Source organism: Candoia aspera, chromosome 1 (assembly GCF_035149785.1).
Source record: "Candoia aspera isolate rCanAsp1 chromosome 1, rCanAsp1.hap2, whole genome shotgun sequence".
Classification (NCBI taxonomy): domain Eukaryota; kingdom Metazoa; phylum Chordata; class Lepidosauria; order Squamata; family Boidae; genus Candoia; species Candoia aspera.
Window position 1 is genome coordinate 94221000 of NC_086153.1, and position 18018 is coordinate 94239017.

The 18018-nt window shown below is 39.3% G+C and overlaps 1 protein-coding gene across 2 annotated transcripts in view; it reads right to left on the bottom strand.

The window, feature by feature from the left end:
- Positions 1–18018, bottom strand: part of LOC134501915 (venom phosphodiesterase-like) — a 65263-nt gene that overhangs the window by 41197 nt on the left and 6048 nt on the right. For both annotated transcript variants that reach the window (XM_063309926.1, XM_063309934.1), the window contains exons 2-7: positions 11860–11938; positions 7800–7922; positions 6034–6159; positions 3773–3833; positions 698–795; positions 211–290 (exon numbers count right to left, since the gene is read on the bottom strand). In XM_063309926.1, the coding sequence (XP_063165996.1) occupies positions 211–290; positions 698–795; positions 3773–3833; positions 6034–6159; positions 7800–7922; positions 11860–11938 (567 nt within the window). The remainder of the gene's footprint in view (positions 1–210; positions 291–697; positions 796–3772; positions 3834–6033; positions 6160–7799; positions 7923–11859; positions 11939–18018) is intronic.

Here is an 18018-nt window from a genome sequence, read left to right on the forward strand (position 1 = left end):
CTTAGAGAAATGAAGAAGATGGTCTTTTCAATTGGTTCTTCTGTGCTGCCACTTTAGCTTTATTATATTGGGTGTTTGGTTGTTAGGAAGAGAATTTTGTGTTGTTTTCTGTCTTATTATTGAAAGACAGGCACTAAATCATATCAGAGCAATAGCAAATAAAATGTTAAAAAGTAAAATAAAAAGATAAATGGCAGAACAAGTACTTACTGTAACAATAGTGTAGTGGTTTACAAAGGTTTTGGTTGGATAAGCAGCTCTCATGTATTTTGCATGAGTCCCACAAGTTTCTACAATCAAACGTGATAGATAAAATGAGAACTAGGGATTTTTGTACCAAGGGATTTTGCACATCTCCCCCCGGCCTTACTTTAGTCAACACATTTCAATCCAACTGGAAAAGGACAGAAAATTATAGAACAAACTTATGTGGGTTTTCCTTGGAGGCATTTTTCCTGGAATAGAAATAAGCAGAATCAGTCCTTCAACAAAGGGTATTAGACAGGGGCATCAGGATGAACTAAGTCAACTTCCACCAGGTGTAATTATAGCTAATCTATTCAACTGCTCTAGGAGGGGAAGGAATGGTTGGAGTATCTTGTGAGGACACTCCATCCTGTGAAATTTTGTTGCATCTTTCACCTGCACAAAATGATCATTCACCCTAAATCTTCTTAAATATAGTGAGCTTACTTACTGAGCTTTACAATATTGGGCATTAAACCACTCCAGGTTTCCAAATATTCAGCTCTAAAGCCATCCATTGAAAATAGAATAAGTGGGGACCGTTCAAACCTAGAAGAAATCATAACGTACATAACTTACTTTGTGTTAGGAACATTATAGTAATTACGTTGAAAAAAAATTATGTCCAATAATATTTTATATCTTTCAGTCTGGGTTATTTGTGGGAGGTGTCAAAACGTGCAAGGTGGGGCTCATCGTGATTTATCAGCATCATGACTGAAGTCCCATCCTTTCCTTTTGCACAGGCATTCTTGTCATCTTGCAGATTTTGACACACACACCTTAGGATTTCCTTGATTTCAGTGGTTTTTTTATACAGGATGCAAAAGAAAGTAATCATGAATTCCACTAGAAGCCAAAGTGAACATCCCATTCCAGCTGGAATGAACACTAGCATCAAACTGTGTTTTGTCTCATCTCTTTTAATTCCCTGGGGGAAAAGTGCCTGAAAAAAGATACACTGCTAAAAGTTACACAGGCCAACAAGACTTTATAAAAGCAATCAAGCAAGAGAGAAAAAAGCCTGAATCCAGGTGACACTGTAAAGGCAGGGAATAGAAATATTCAGATTGTAATGGTGTCATGATTACTGTAGCCACACTGCTGTTTTAACAATCAGCCTGATCAGAAACAGGGATCAGGTTTATAGCTTTGCAGAAGCCTACTGATCAAGGTTCATTTTCCTGTCCATTCCAGCAATATGGTAGAGTCCAAAGTTTACAGATCTGCTGAATGTGGAAAACAGGGTGAACAATTTGACAAAAAATAAGAATTGCTGCTGGTGATGAGCCAGTAATAAAACTCATGCACATATCATGATGAGGATAACTTTGGGTGTAAAAAGGATTTTTTACTCTCAGTCTTCCCTAACCTGAAGTGAACTTTGTCTGCATTGTGAGAGTTGAAGTTCAACATTTCTGTTCAGCACAAACTTTGGAAAAGCTGTTGTATACATCTAACCAGTTAGGAAATTATTTACCATCCACTATAAAATCCACTCCTCTGTTATGTCAGAAGTGATTAGCCCATTTAAAAACGATTAACCTAGCTTGGAGAGTGTGACCATTGCCCTGTAATCACGGGTTAAGGGGCAATAAGGCATTTCTATGGTCACACGTTCAATGCAAAGCCCATCAATCTTATAGATGTTCAAATATGCCTGCATGTCTGGAGTCTATTGGCTTATCTTTAAAAACAAGCATTATTGGAATAGGCATATGTTATTAGATAAAGTTCAGTCACAGTTTCTTGCCAGCTGATTACATCTCAGTTTAAGATTCAAACTAAGTATTGCATGCAAGTGACTGTGGTCCTTCAGACAGGGAGATTTAAAGTGGAGAATAGAAGGAGACTCAGGGCAGCTCAGGGTGCCAGCTTTTTTTCTGTAATTCTCTCTTCCAGAGCTGTTTGTCCCTCCAGCAGAACCAAAACAAGCAAATGCTTACAGTGCTGTTTAAAAGGACAGTGTGCCCTGCGCTAAACTTCTTAGGAATGATAACCCCAAATCCTTACAAACCAAAATCACGTATATTCTTTGGAAGGGGATATATGGGACCCATGCTCAGAGTAAGGGCTAGTGGCTGATTCATCTCTCCTGTCACAATATGGACATTAAGTAACAGGATAGGTAAGAGAGCTTCCTCTTCTCTTCTTCATATTATGGAAAATGCTGTTTTATTTCAGCTGGGAGTGGAACTCAAGTTTGTGTATTTATTTAAAGGGAGATTTGCCAAGCCTGCCTGGGGTAACAATACAGTGCTAGGCTAGGATCAAGAAGGCCCCACTGAACTTCTGAAACCATCATAGTGACCTTCAGCCTAGGCTGTTTCCCCCCACCCACCCACATCAAAAAAAAGTAACAGGGAGAAGGTAAGAACTCTGTAAGCAGCCCTAAACAACCTTGGACAAGCATTCTTCAGCTTTTAAGAGGCAGGGTGTAAATGTTCTGAAAAAAACCGTTCTAGTTTTGATGAGATGCATTAACATCAATCTCATGCATTGTTCTAAAAGAGGAAAGGCAAGAGACACAATTTCCCAGAACACATACAAAGGGACAGCACATTGAAGGTGGGGTCAGTTCAAACAAATTGGGAAATTGAAAGCAAATAGCAGAAAAGTTTTCACAGTACAGTACAGAACAATACCATACAGAGATTAGCTCCCTGCAGGTTATGTTAAAACAGAGCACTCAACTTTCAGGCTCCCTTCTCCCATCCCACCTAATGCCAGCTTCCCTGCAGGTATGTGTGCATTCAGTGCAAATCTCTGCAGGAGGAACGCCAATGTGCCTATGGCTGTTCCTCTGCCCGCTTCCATGTGAGCCAGGACTCCACTGTTGGAACCCTAACTCAAGGGGAAGCCAAGACAGGGCAGTCTTTATGAGACAGATGGCAGTGGAGGGGTGGGGGTGGGGGGATCATTTGGAGGGAATATTTATTACATGTTGAATGTTCCATTTTAATAAAGCCTGCATGGGGCTGGTGCCTATAAAAATCGTAACAAGTAAACTGCGGTGCAGAGGTCCCACCTCCACCCCGCCAAAATATCAGTGGTAGTAAAGCAAGTCAATGACCCGGTCAAAGATTTTGCCTGCCGCAGACATCATCGATTGGTGCAATGTCCTTGGTCTGATTATGGCTTGCGTGCATAAATTCACAGAGGATAACTGTCAACCATTGGTCAATAACCCTAACCCTAAACCTAACCCATTTGGCAGGAAAAAAGCACAGGATGTCTGAAATAAGCAGACATAATTGATCAGTGCATGAAACTCACTGATGAGCAAAAACTTCTTGGCAGGCAAAAAAGGAACATGTCCCCAAACTCCTTCTCAGGTGTCACTTTCGTTATTTGTACACCAACCACCATGGTTTGCACCATGTCTCATATACAGGTCTCTAAACTTTCTTATGAGTTCGAAATCATGTTTTTCAATAAAAGAAGCAAAATTTCTTTTGCTACCTACTTATATAGCAAAGCAACCCTGCTTTCCTAATCAGCTTGTTAAACCTGCCAACTGACTCACCCTGCTGGACACTGGGCAGCACTGGAAGTGGCACATTGGTCTTTCAGCCATGATGTTTCTCCTGAAAAGCACATGGGAGAAGATGTATCTTAATTGCAGGCATTCAGATTCAGATTCAGATAGAGAGGAAGAGGGTGTTAGCTTCGTTTATCTTTAGGGGAGCCTGTTTTAAATGAATCAATATTTAATATTCTATCAGCTGTATTGTTAGGAATTTAACCAAATAAATTTCTTCTGAGAAACAAAAGGGAGGTATTAACATGCTTGGCTAAACTTTGCTTTAACCCAGTTGGTTGCAGTACAGCTGAGAAACAAGTAAAGAGACTAAAATCTGGTGCAAACTGGCAGGCGATTGCCAGAGGGAAGTTAACTTGGGTGCTAGAAATCTGGTTGCACTGATCTGTAATGAAGAGAAACAGGGGAAATAGGACCCTTAAAGTAAATGGAGTTAGATATTAAAGGAGGCTGCTGGTAGATAGCTTGGAGTCATTAAGAAAATCAGAACTGGGGACCTCAGGCAAGGGAAAGTAATTATGTTCCCAAATAGAGAAGAGTTAAGGAAGATATAAACAAATATGGAGCTGTGGGTAGATAGACAGATACACACAGAAATATACATACACAATGTCTGCCCTCTAAGGTAGACCAGACTAAGAAAGCTTACATAATAGAGGTGTTCCATGGGTGTGTCATGGTATGTCCCTAACTGCTTGCACCAGTGCAATGATCTTCAAGAGTAGCTCCCTGTAAAATGCGCTGTTGTAACCCACACGTGAGATCTAAAACTACTTTGACTGGAACAGCTATACTAATAGAATATTACAAGCCTGAATGTGCTTCCCCTCTCCCTCTCTTTATCGTTGTGTGAATGAGAAAGGGGGCTTGCCCGAAATGTTTACTCAAATTAGTTTCTTGGAATGGGCTTAAGCCGCGCTTGTCTGATCATTGCCTTGGTAGCAACTCTTCCTCCTGTCCTTCAGGGCCATTCCCTAGCCCCTCTACACACAGGGAAGGGATGAGAACAGCAGAAAAAGTTTAGCCTGGAGAACAACAGCTAGAAAAAAAGAAAAGGTTAGCCTATAAACCTTTTATCTTAAGGAGATAAAAGGAGTAAGAGACAAAGCTTTAAGTTAAGGAGAAAAAAAACAACTATTCATGAATAAGCAAAAGATAAAGGTGACAAGGTGAAAAATTTTCCACTACAGCACCTTGTCCATCTGTGATTCCACTCCTTGCAGCTGACAAGGGGGGAGGAACAGCTTCAGGAGTTTTGGTTGGCAACTCAACCAACAAGGAAGACATAAGCTTCTGGTACAAACTGATCACTCATGCCTTGGTCACCTCACGTGTGGGTTACAACAGCGCATTTTACAGGGAGCTACTCTTGAAGATCATTGCAGTGGTGCAAGCAGTTAGGGACATACCATGACACACCCATGGAACACCTCTATTATGTAAGCTGCATGGGTTACCAATGCGTTCAAAGTTCAGAACGTGTTGGTTATCACCCATCAAAGCCTTCATGGCATAGGGCCCGGCTATCTGAGTGACTGCCTCTCTCCCACTATTTCTGTCTGCCCCATAAGATTTGAGAGAACAGACATGCTTCATGTCCCATCTATTAAGCAATGCCATCTGATGGGATCACAGAAGCATCCTTTTCTGTCACAGTGCCTGCTCTATGGATTAGTACCTTCCCAAAAGGTTCCTCCCAGACTTCCTCAGTCCTGCAAGACTTTAAATCAGTGTTTCTCAACCTTGGCAACTTTAAGATGTGTGGGCTTCAGCTTCCAGAATTCCCCAGCCAGCACTGCTTTAAATGATATCTGACAACCTTTTTTTCCCCCAGGCTCTGGGACAGGTTAGGGTGTGCTCATCTGATGTGAGTGTCTGTTTCAGTTACAGTAGTATATGTCTGTTTTTCCAGTTATTCCAATGTGATCTTTACTTTTTAAATATGTATGTCACCCAAGGTCAGTACTGAGTTGGGCAGCCTTATAAATCTAAATTATAAATACATAAATAAAAAACCTCTGAGGACTATCCTGGAGGTACTGATGACTGGATAGTCAACTGAGATTTTAGAAAGGAGTACTTTTGTCAATTAGATCTGTATTTTGTGTCAGGTCCCACTTGTATTATTGTTATCAATGAACAGTTCTCCAATGTAGCCTTATAACTTTTATTTAATTCCCTCCTCTTTTTTTCTGAAAATATCCCTGGCAATATATCAAAATGCTTTGTGAAAAATTCAACCTCACCTTTGCAAATGCTTTTGTAGTCTGTACAGCAATCTTTTTTTTCCAAGCAGTCTTCAGAACAGGAGCAGAATACATTGTCCATTCGCTTCTCACCACAACGTAATTTACTGCAAGACCAACTCTGAGCTACAGAAATGGAAATGATTATTATATGCATGCACCTCTGTACAGAAAACCTAGATGAAGATATAACAAGAAAAGCCATTCTGGAAGTAGAATTCAATGAGAAAGCAGGAATATTTCTAGAAATATGTTCCTGAAGGCAGATCCATGTGCCTGTCCATGTACATTAATGCACATATATCCTGTCTGAGGGATAGTTTGCTTTCTTCTTGAACATGGTAGTGAGAGGTCTTTGCTTTTCAGAAATACTATATATAATGCCTTTTCATCTGATTTCTAAATGATAGTGGTATGATAGATATTCTAAAACCTCATATCCTTGGAATAAGGGCCTTGCACATTGCTATAATTATTCTGTATTGATAGACGCATTTACACGTATGCTTTGGGAATTCAGAAGGATGGCTCAAATGGCTTTTGAGAAAGCTTAGATGGGGCAGCCTCCAGTCTTACTCCTGGGGAGGCTTTTGAAAATCATCTTCCAATTTGCAGAGCAACCATAGCAATTAAAAATAAGTCATAACATATAATTTACCTTATCATGTTAAAATATGCAGGGTATTTCATACAGAGTCCATATTCAGACAAACATGGTTTGATAAACCAAGATATGAACAAGCTTGGCTCCCTTATGTTTAGCTACCTCTGTTTGAGCCAGCCATTGGCCTTTCCCCTCCTTGTTATGTTTGAATGTGATACAAAAGTCTTCACTGTAATATGAATGTCTTCAATTAACCATAGTTTGTCTGAATTGTGATAACTACCAGCTTCAGAATAAGACAAGATCTGAAATCATCTTCAAACTATAGACTGTTCTGAAGCTGATAACCATAGTTATTGTATGATTTTATTGTAAACTGCCCAGAGTCCCCCTTTTTGGGGGAGATGGGCAGTGATAGAAATTTGAAAAATAAACAAACAAACAAACAAACAAATAAATAAATAGTTTCTGATTCATGTAGAATGTAAAACTATGATAAACTGAAGCCTTTTGCACTCTGTTGAAGCACATAACAAATTAAAGAAAGAAGCAGGTTTTTACATGATCAAAAGGTTAATTAATATTTTGCTTTATTAAGCCAATGAGTACCAGCAAATGTTACTGCCAGAACAGTGAGTGCTTTTCTGGCAATAATCATGCAAGTTTTGGGTATGATTGTCCACGTAGATGCCCTTGCCACAGATTAAATCTGTATCAAAAGTTGAAAACCTATGGCCCTCCAAATGTTGCTGAACTATACTTGCTAACGTTTTAATACAAGTCTTATTGGCTGAGAATGCTGGGAATTGTAGTTCAACAACATATACAGAGTCACCAAGGTCCACCTGGCTACAGTGTTTTCTTTGGGTATATTAAACCTTCATTTCCAGGAAAAGGACACAATCTGCAGAACTTCATACAACTGTTTGAAATGGTTGTGAACACTGGCGATCAAATGCTACTGAGCAGTCATGAACCTCTTTATCACTTGACCTAGTCAAAGCATACATAGAATCAATGCCTATTAATTTCCCTATAGAAAGGAACATTCTGCTCCATTGAGTAAGGCTGTTCATGTTCTGAGAAGCGGAATGGTGCATTTGCTTTGAAAATCATGATTCAGTTTAGGATGAAATCAGCTGGTTAGGAAAGTTGCACGTACTTGGTAGCACACAAGTATCCTCATAATCCCAGCAGCAAGCTTGGCGTTCCATACACTTGTCATCACAGCTACAGCCTGATGTCTCCTGACTGAATGTTTCATTACATCTGTATCTGCAGCTCACTGGATGAAGAATGAAAGAGAATTTTAAAAAGAGATGAACAATTATTTCCACATCTTCTGAAAATAAGTGTATAGGTAAAGCACCCAAACATGCATCCATGCATTATATATATTATATTTTATATATACTATATATAGAGAGAGAGAGAGAGGGAGAGAGAGACCTTTCATTTCAGACAGTGAAAGTGCCTACAGGAGTGGACTTCAAGAGAAGCTTCACACATTTACTCCAGCAAAGGACTCTTCTTCATCTATGTGCATGTTTAATGCAATGAGTTATATGAATTCCAGCTCTGCCAATAGCACCAGGACATAAAAATAGGGAATTCAATCACTTCTCTATCACTTTCTCTTTAATGTCCAAGGCTATCTTGAATCACCAGTGTACTTAGGAATGAACTATCATAGCTCACTGAAAGTTAATCTTTCATGCCTCATCAATAACCACACTAATACCATTAAGAAGTGACAGGCATAGTGATTAGCAGACCTGGCTAATAAACTGCTAAGCTGATATTATATGCTTTGATTCCAGCTATCTTTTGAAGACCTAGCTGTGTCTGCGTCTTCATGCCATACCTCAGTAGCATGAAACCAGGCACTACGATATAATGTAAATATGAAATTCACTTTATCTGAAAATCTCCTGTGACTGAATCTGAGCTTAAACTAGACTGATTTTCGTTTCTGGAGACTTCTACATCCTGCTTTTAATATGCATAATCAATATAGGCCAGACCAAAGTCATACGTCACCAGTGATAAAAGTAAAAATCTTTAATTCCTTTTCAATTTACTCAAGGGAGCTTAGCATGAGATGGTGTCATTCAATCCTGACACATGTGAGATGGGTACAGTCAGGCAACCTGAACCTCTGGTCCTTAGAAGGTTATCTTGAGCTTCTTTCTATAACTTTATTCTCCTCCTCCTTTATGCATGCTAGGAATATTAATCCTACCCTATTCTTTAGTTTTAGGTAGGATATTAAGGCTAAATCAGATGTGATGAAGGAGGTTCATCTGTCTGTCTGTCTGTCTGTCTGTCTGTCTGTCTGTCTGTCTATCCTCCCTCATCTATATTTCATAAGGAGCACTGCAGCACCAGGAGATGAGATGGGAAGCAGAGCATTCCATCACCATGCTGAAAAGCAAACTGCTCCATCAGACGGAGCTTTTCAGCCGAATGGTTCTGCTTCCTATCTCTTCTTGATCAGGCTTCCCCTCCAGATGTCCCCTAGATGCTGCCTTTTGCACTAAGTCACAGAAGAGGGAAATGGGAAGGAAAGGAAAGCAGGGCCACCTCCTCAACTCTGCTGAAAGAGTCAAGCTCTCTTCATCAAGCTCCTCTTCTTGAACAGTGTCCAGCTGGTTCTGTAAGTGTTGGCTCACCTTTACAAATGGTAAAAGACTGGTTCTCGAGGGATTGTGACTGATCATGAAAAAAGACGAAGAGAGAGGCTGCCAGTTTCTGTTTGATCACATATTTGCTAGGGTCATTAAACAAGCAGTCTTTGTTACCTTTATCAAAAAAGGCACTAAGCAGTATTTTATGACCTTCATCAAAAATGGTATTAAGCAGTCTTATTTCATATGATTCCTAGTTTTTGGCAATGGACTTTTAGGACATAATGGTTGAGGGGAGTATTTTAAGTATTTCTTTTAACAGTACTGTTAATTAAAAAAATGACTCTTCTCAGAAAAACTATGGGAAGCTCCAAATATTAATCACTCACACTTCTTGGCAAATAGGCAAAAAGACACTGATAGGCCTTTTCCCCCATAATTTTCTTCATGCATTTTTCTTTGAAAATCCATTGAGAAACATTGTCATGCAATTTTAGCTGGCTCTAAAAACCATGACTCTGCTTGTTCTAATTAAAAAAAAACTAGTTTCCAATTTAAGAATTGTTGACTTCTCTTTTCTTTTTCTTCCTCGTCCTTTTTTTTTCTTTCTTACCTCTCAGGTCATAAGTATGAGGACACAGACTTTTCTTTTTTCACTGACTGAATATAAACTAGCCTGGGAACTGTATTAATAAACAGCTGTGATAATAACATTAATGATCATAAATCATCAAAGCCTTTTATTTATCTTGGAAGGGGAAAGACTAATGTACAAATTGTTCCCCTTGTTTAGTTTGATGGAATGAAAAACAGCTTCTAGAAAGGCAAACGGAAGTTGTAACAGCTGAAGCAAGACTTTCCACTCACAATTTTCCTTTTAGCATTTCCAACTAACACTCAGGATTCCATGGTTAGTTGCCAAAAAGTTCAGCATCTTTTGAAGGAGCTGCTTCTTGTGGCAGGAGCCCTGTTTGGTTCTAAAAGTGTATTTATCCATTCCTGCTTGAATGCCTCTCCAATCAAAATGACTCTGAGCAGCTAACAACAACCTCATACAGAGGAAAAAAATAGCAAGACAGCTAAAAACAATCCAGTAACAGCACTGTTCTTGGTACTCACTGCCTAACTGCTATTAGAAGGAGGGACATACATTTTAAATCCTAAGATTTATGCCTGAGGATCTAAAAACTTTTGTAAAATCAGTCAAGACTGAGAATTCAATGTCTTTTTCAGAAGGGCACTCATTCTCACATCTGTTATTTACTTTCTTAGTCATATGACATATTAATATATGAGCACTGGAATTTTAAGGATGAGTTCATTTCACCTATGTTTACTTGGCAGAGTACATTAATCATCCTGTGATTATTTTGTGAAGGCTGTATTTCAAGTGAGTTATTTAAAAAGTTTCAAATGATACTGAGTGCAAGTAAAAAAGCATTTTGTGTGCCTTATCGTTCATCTATGGCAACTTCCTCTAGCAACCTGTACTGTGCTTCCTAAAAAGAGCTCTTAATCTAATGAGGCTTAACATTCTGGAACACTCTGAATCTCAGTGCTCACTACTCTATGTTAGTATGATTAAAGGACTATGTAGTATTCAAGTCCAGTTTAATGCTAATGGACAACAAAGGAGAATAAGGGCTTTGGAGTTGCTAATTACCGAGAAAAGTAAGTAGGCAAGCCAACTGCATGATGTCAAACTCTGATGGGTTATGTTGTATTTCTAGTTAAATTGCAGTTACTATTTCTAAAGCATTATCAGACGACAGCATCTGAGTGATGTTTTCTGGGCTGAGATGCTAAGCAGAGTTGGGCATAGTTAATATAGGAGACTACTAGGAAATCCAGGACTGAAGGCTAGAGGCTACACGAGGAAGTTGGAAAAAAAACTTTGGAAAACGACTGTTGTGCCCATGAAGTGATCAGGATTCAAGAGCATTTTGACTGGTTTATCTTTTTCTAAATCTATGTCTCTCCATCTAAATCAGCACATACAAAATATATGTAAATCTTTGTTTCCTCACAAAAAAGCAATGTTCCATGGCTGGCATCACTTAACCAACCTTAGCTGATGTCAAGTTCTTCCTGAGATTCTCCCAAAGTTTTTTCTAACAAGGCTTATTGAAAGGGGGTAGGGAAATTACAGAGATCCCAGCAATTATCCCTTAGGTTATAGAGGCAGTGGCTTCTTCAGTCTTTTACTCATGGCCTGTGTGTGTGAACTTGCGAAGAGGCTGTTCTCTTAGTTGGTGAGTAAAGAATGCCCATGTGGCCAGGATCTGAATCTCTCCCAGCCTATCAGTTCAGAGGCTCCAATCTTGTGAAAACCTAGATGGGAGACCATCACAAATCTCAGGGCTAAAACAGGCCTGGGAAGTAAATAAATAAATAAAAACCCAGAACTCAGGTGCAAACCACTTCAACACTGTTGTCAAGAAGACCAGATGGACATGTGCATGTTGTCACCATGAGTCAAGCTCGAATCAGAGTAATCTTTAAATGAAAAGGGCTGGATACAACTTAAATACAGCTATATCAGCTCAGTGACTTGGCCCTTTCTTAACCATTTTGGTTCATCTGAAGTAAACATACCTTGTGGTGGCACAGATTTCTTCAGTCCAAGTCCTAAACCTAGTCCAAGGGCTACAACCACCAAAGAAATGAAAAGAACCTGTTAACAACAGGAAGAATAAATTAGAAATACAGCATGTTGTACTCACATTGTCACAAAAAGCAGAAAAATACACTTGTTCAATATGAAGGTCCCTAGAATAAAAAGGTGATTTTGTTTTAACACGAGGACCTGCTTACCTCACTGAATTCAGTGAGAGTTAGTTTTGAGTGAACAGTCTTCGTAGTGTGTCAATGATTTATCAACAAAAGGTGTTGAGCTTTTTTAGAATCCCATGATGTAAAGAAAAGTTCATCATATATCAGTGCAAATTAGGTAAGTACAAAGATAATCCATGATTTTACTCTTATCTTATTTGACAATGTGAGTTTAACTAAACTGTAGTCTGGAATCAGAAATAACAGGGAATTGCAGTTTGTTTTTAAAAGTGTGAAGATAATTCCACTTTCCTTGTGACTGCCAAAGAAAAGGAATGAATCATCAACCTGATAAAGTCCATGTATGTAACACAGGAGTTGGCAGCTGCATGCAACCTCCAGCAACACTTTTGTGTCCTTGGAGACCCCAAAGGTTGCACAACCAAAATGTCACCAGACCTTGAGACTCTGTTTCACAGAATTATACACCACCAGAACCAGTAAATTCTATATGTGACCTTTCTGCAGTGGTATAAATATTCACAATAAATATTTCTGTTGTAGCTACGTAAGTTTAAACAAATAGTTAGTATTACCTCTCCCTATGTAAGTTTTTTTTAAGTTATTATTTGCGGTATAAAGGACAAGATAAAGCCATAAGTGACAACTCATAATATTTTCAAGTGAACTGTGTGGTAGATCATACTGCCACTCAAAATCTGTCCAAGGACAAAGGATAAGGTATACAAAAAGAGCAATAAACTGGCAGGCTGTGAATTGCATCAGAGAGCTGAATTTCGATTCTGAATTACCAACGACAACAGCTAGCTTTGTTCCTGAAGTTCTTATCTAGGGGGGTGCATTTGGGAGTAATTCAACTGAATATCCACTTATGCCCAGCCCTTACAGTATATTTATAAATAAGCAGAAACATTACAAAATGCCAGACGTCTTTGGTGACCCTGAGACTTCCTTCCCCTTCACAAGGATGCCAGTCTTGGTTAAGCTAACCCCTCACTTTTCAGATATACTAGACTACAACTCCCATCATCTGCAGCAGTGGCCATGTTGGCTAAGGATGATGGGAGCTGTAAGCAAAGACACCAGGAGAACACTGAGTCCAGGTAAAGCTGCATCAATTCATCTATTTTTTTCTGCATTTTAATTCTCTTTTCCTGTTTGGTTTGAATAGAAATCTATCTGTACAGTAATATATTCTAATTAAGCATTTTCATTTTTTAAACAAAGATTTTATTAATATTCAGGATTGCACGATATACTGCATGGGCTAATAGTACACTGAAACCAGGAGGTGGAGATTTTTTTTAATCAGAGCTTGGCCCCGATTACCTTTTTCTGCAAGGTTTGAAAACCCAAAAGCATAGCAAAATTGGGCTGCTGATTGTCTTGCTGTGAATTTGACCAGCTTCATCTTTGCAATCCAATTGGCCGAGCACTTGCCGAATGAACACTATGCTTGGTATTGTGGATTGACCAGATAATTCACTTACAGGATTTGGGTGCTTTCCAACTGTGTGTAGATAAGGTTTATCTGTGCATCAGTGTTTATCAGGGACAGACAAATAGGCAACCAAGATGTACCTTTTGTTAGAAGTAAGAACTGAGAGTTTCTAAGTAGAGTTGGCTAGAAGAAGGGTTTCGTCTGTGCAAGTTGCTCTTTGAGAATTTGGTGCAGGCTGCTTTGCATATCTGTAGGGATAATGTCCTTTATGTAATAACATACCTTTTAAATTTCCAGAATTCTTTTGTTCAAATGAAACTAAATCATTTGTTTGGCAGCTGAATTACTGATTGTAATGTAGTGCAGGGGGACTACAGGTAGTCCTTGTTTAGTGACTGCCTCGTACAGCAACTGTTTGCAGTTACAACAGTGATCAAAAGTAACTGCAACCAATTGTCGCATTTATGACCTTCACAGGTCTGTAAACCAAAGGAAAGCTGAAGTAAGATCATAAGCACAGTTGTGGTTTCACTTAGCAACCACTTCTCTTAACAACTGAGTTGTTGGTCCCAATTGTGGTCGCTAAACAAGGACTACTTGTAATTCTCTGCTTTATCTCAAAGGAAGAGTCTAGAATATATGAGAGATCACTGCTAAAATATTGGATGAGGTGATAGTTGGGTTTTCAGTTTATTATTAGAAGTCATGTCAGAGAAAGAGCCCAGCTATTATTGTTAGCTGATTCTGATAAATTGTTATAATGCGGTGCATACATGTGTATGATCAACATACTGGATAGCTCCCTTCATTTTTGGACCCTGTGAGTGATCATGCTTGAACTGTACTGCAATGCTTACTTGAAAGTAAACCATTGAAACAAGGACTTTCTTTTGAGGAAGTTCATTTCAGATTGGGGTATGGGTGCTAAATGTTCCAATGAAATCCCTCTAAAATCAACCCAGCCTTCCAAGAAGGAGTGTTTAGGATTGCAGCCAAAATCCAGTCTTCATGTGGCCATGCTATTTTCTTCAGGCGTCATAGCACTCTCCAAGTATTGTTGATGGTTTCTAGTTCCCTAGTCAAGGATGTAAATGTTTTTCAGATAAGACTTTGTACAAACACACACACACACACACAACTTCTTTCTCAATTATTGTGTAGCCTGCTATCCAGAACAGCAGAAGCAGGGACAGAGTGACTCAGCATGCCTCACTGCACCCTGAGCCACAGAGGAAAGAGCTGAGCAGAAAACAGGGCTACCTACTACAAGAATGAGGACTCGTAGTAGCATAAAAGCCAAATCAATGACTACAGCATACCCTGTCACAGACTAGAGCATATCATGTAGTAAGATTAAGAGCTATATTCAGTCAGCTGGGGTGGGGTGAGGAATGTATACACAGGCTTAACGCGAGGGAGAAACTGTCAACATAGGCCAAACATATCCTTTTCACTGCCAAGTACGTCACCATCTTCATAAACACTGAGGACACTACAATTTTGGCTTGAAACCAGACAGTAAAATTTTTCTTACTAACCCTGTTAAAAATAACAGATCCAAATCAAAAGATAGAAAATATCAAAAAGTATGCTTTGTTTAGCAATGTGGTGTTTGTCATTTAGGCTGTTGGAGGGAATGTGGTATGGCATATTCATCAAGCTGCACAAGACTATGTGCAAACCCAAGATTTCACTATGGGGGAAATACGGTTCATAGACAATCCCAGCAGTAATTGATAGGTCATAGAAAATTTCCATTGGCAAACAGATCCTGTAAGTAAATAACATGAATTTTCCCAAATTATTTGGCACACTTTTAGATGGACTTTAACTTTTCAATGGGCTGCTAATTCATTTCTAGAAGAGTCCTTCAGAACTTTATTATAGTGGGGATCCAGATCGGTGGTCCCAATTCCCTATCGTGGCATCTCTGCCTTACCTTCTGCTGGGTCATCCCTCCACTCTTGTTGCTGCTGCTCCCCAAAGGGTTCCTTTGGTGTTCTTGACTAATCAACGGAAGGGGACAACAGGGACCGCTCTTTTGTACCAAGGAGGGAGGTACCAGCCCAGCCAGGGACTGCTGGAAGTGGGATAGCGATGGCTACGCTTTTCTCAGTACATAAGCTCCTCCCTTGCCATCTTCAGCTGAAATTCTACATATGTACTTCATGGGGCATAAATCCTAGTTAATGTACGGAGCCTTGCTTCTAAATGGAACTGCACTGTTCGTTTCTCTTGCTTGTCACTTCCATGCCTAGAGAGAGGTGTATTTTAGAGATGTTTTATCAAAATAGTTTCTCCTTACTGTCATTGTCCTCCGTCTCCAGAATAAATTGCTTTTACTTTAGCAAAATGCCAGAGGAATGAATAAACGGTATTTATTTATTTATTTATTTATTGAATTTTTAAAATTTATTTATTTATTATTGAATTTCTTTAGCTGCCCACCTGAATCTTGTGATGTCAGGCAGCTCACAATGCAAAACATAAAAAGAAGAAATTATAAAGCAACATTAGAGTAAAGCTAAGGCCCCTAAAATTACATCCAATCAAACCATACACATCTGGCTTTACTGACAAACTGGCCCCAGTGCCTGACAGAAAAGCCAGATCTTCAAGGGATTCCAGAAGGCTATTAAAACCAAGAGTGGCTTTAAAAGGTGGCCTCTAGAGTTTGCAATCACTTAATGCCTGATATCAAAATTTATTCAGTTACACTGAGATTGAATTAAATAATTGCTCTGCTAGCTATTTTTGGGAATTCTAACCTTCTGCATCGGATTCTGTGAGGGAAGAGTGAAAATAAGTCCTCTACAAACTGAGGAGCATTTATTCAACACATAAATGCATTTATATTCCTCTGAGTTCATGATGATGAAATAGCACTTTAGCCTCCATTTTTCCCCTATGGAGGAGCTATGTGGAATGAGTTGGGCTGAGAAATATTGACCAGCCCAAATTTACCCAGTCAACTCCCATGGCCAAGCGGGCCCTTGAGCCTGACTCTCCCTGGTCCTAGTTCAACACCTTAACTGGCAAGGTTCAAAATTCCACATCAAGCCAGCAAAGTAGAGAACATTTTCTGCAGCAGACGTGTATTTTCTGATTCTTGTAAGGAGATGAGAACAGCAACAGAAGGGGGAACTCACCTCTGTTCTCTCTCAAGAGATTTAATTGCATGGCTGCATGTAGGTATAGAGCTTAAAGATGGGAGAAAACAGTTCAATGAAGGAGTCTGCATAGTGGCTTGAGTGTTTGGCTGGCACTACAGAGAAGCCAACTTTAATATTAGGATGTAAATAAACAGTAGTGAATTCCTTTCCAAACTATAATAGCCCTTAGCTACTGTTTTTAGATCCTAGCCATTTTAGTACCATAAATCAGAAGCTGAACTATGCTAAATTGCCTTAAGAATCATGATTGCAGGGCAAATATAAGAGAAAAATACAGATTTGAGCTGAGGGTATCATTGATAGAATGGAGATACCTCAAACCAGATCAACATTGCATAGGTGTTAAACCCAATGCTACTAGGAGAGCTAGGCAATAACAATCCAACATTAGAAATGTCTAGCAGAATCCCATCCCAGACAGCCTGTCTGGGTGGATGCTATAGTTTATTGTATAACAATGTAGAGAAAATCAACAGAGACTCATTTTTCCTGCTTTTCTCTTGACAAAAATCATTCCACAGGGCAACCAAAAACAGGCTTGATTTCCAAATGGCTGTAGGTAATAAACAGGGTAAAGGTAAAGGTTTCCCTTGACATTAAGTCCAGTCGTGTCCGACTCTAGGGGGCCGTGCTCATCTCCGTTTCAAAGCCGAAGAGCCGGCGTTTGTCCGTAGACACTTCCGTGATCATGTGGCTGGCATGACTAAATGGAATGCCATTACCTGCCTGCCGAAGTGGTACCTATTAATCTACTCACATTTGCATGTTTTCGAGCTGCTAGGTTGCCAGGAGCTGGGACTAGCAACGGGAGCTTACCCCGTCACGCAGATTCGAACCACCGACCTTCTGATTGGCAAGCTCAGGAGCTCAGCGGTTTAACCTGCAGCACCACCACGTCCCTAATAAACAGGGTAGTCAACAGTAAATGGAATCGTTCACTTGATCACCTTGTCCAGGAAGGGATCATTAACCATTAATCTATAACTTAGGTAAGCAACATCTAGATCTAGGCTAGCTAGTCCATTACGACTTTGAGACTAGTCTAATTAACCCTTCCTCTAAATAACCTGGGATTTTACTTTCATTCTCTAAAGCATTTTCCAGCCCTTCCTGATAAATTTAATACAATTTAATTGTATTCCTGATAAATTTATAAAATAATAATTATTTGCAAGGGCAAATAATAGAAACAGAAGACTATACTTGATCAAGCATCTAATACTGCAGTATGGCATTAATTACTGCATCAAAATCATGATAAATATGAAAGCTTTTCTCCTAAAATAAGTCATAGGTTGCATTCAGTGGTAGTACTAACTGATGCTAGATCTCAAAAATGCTCTGCTG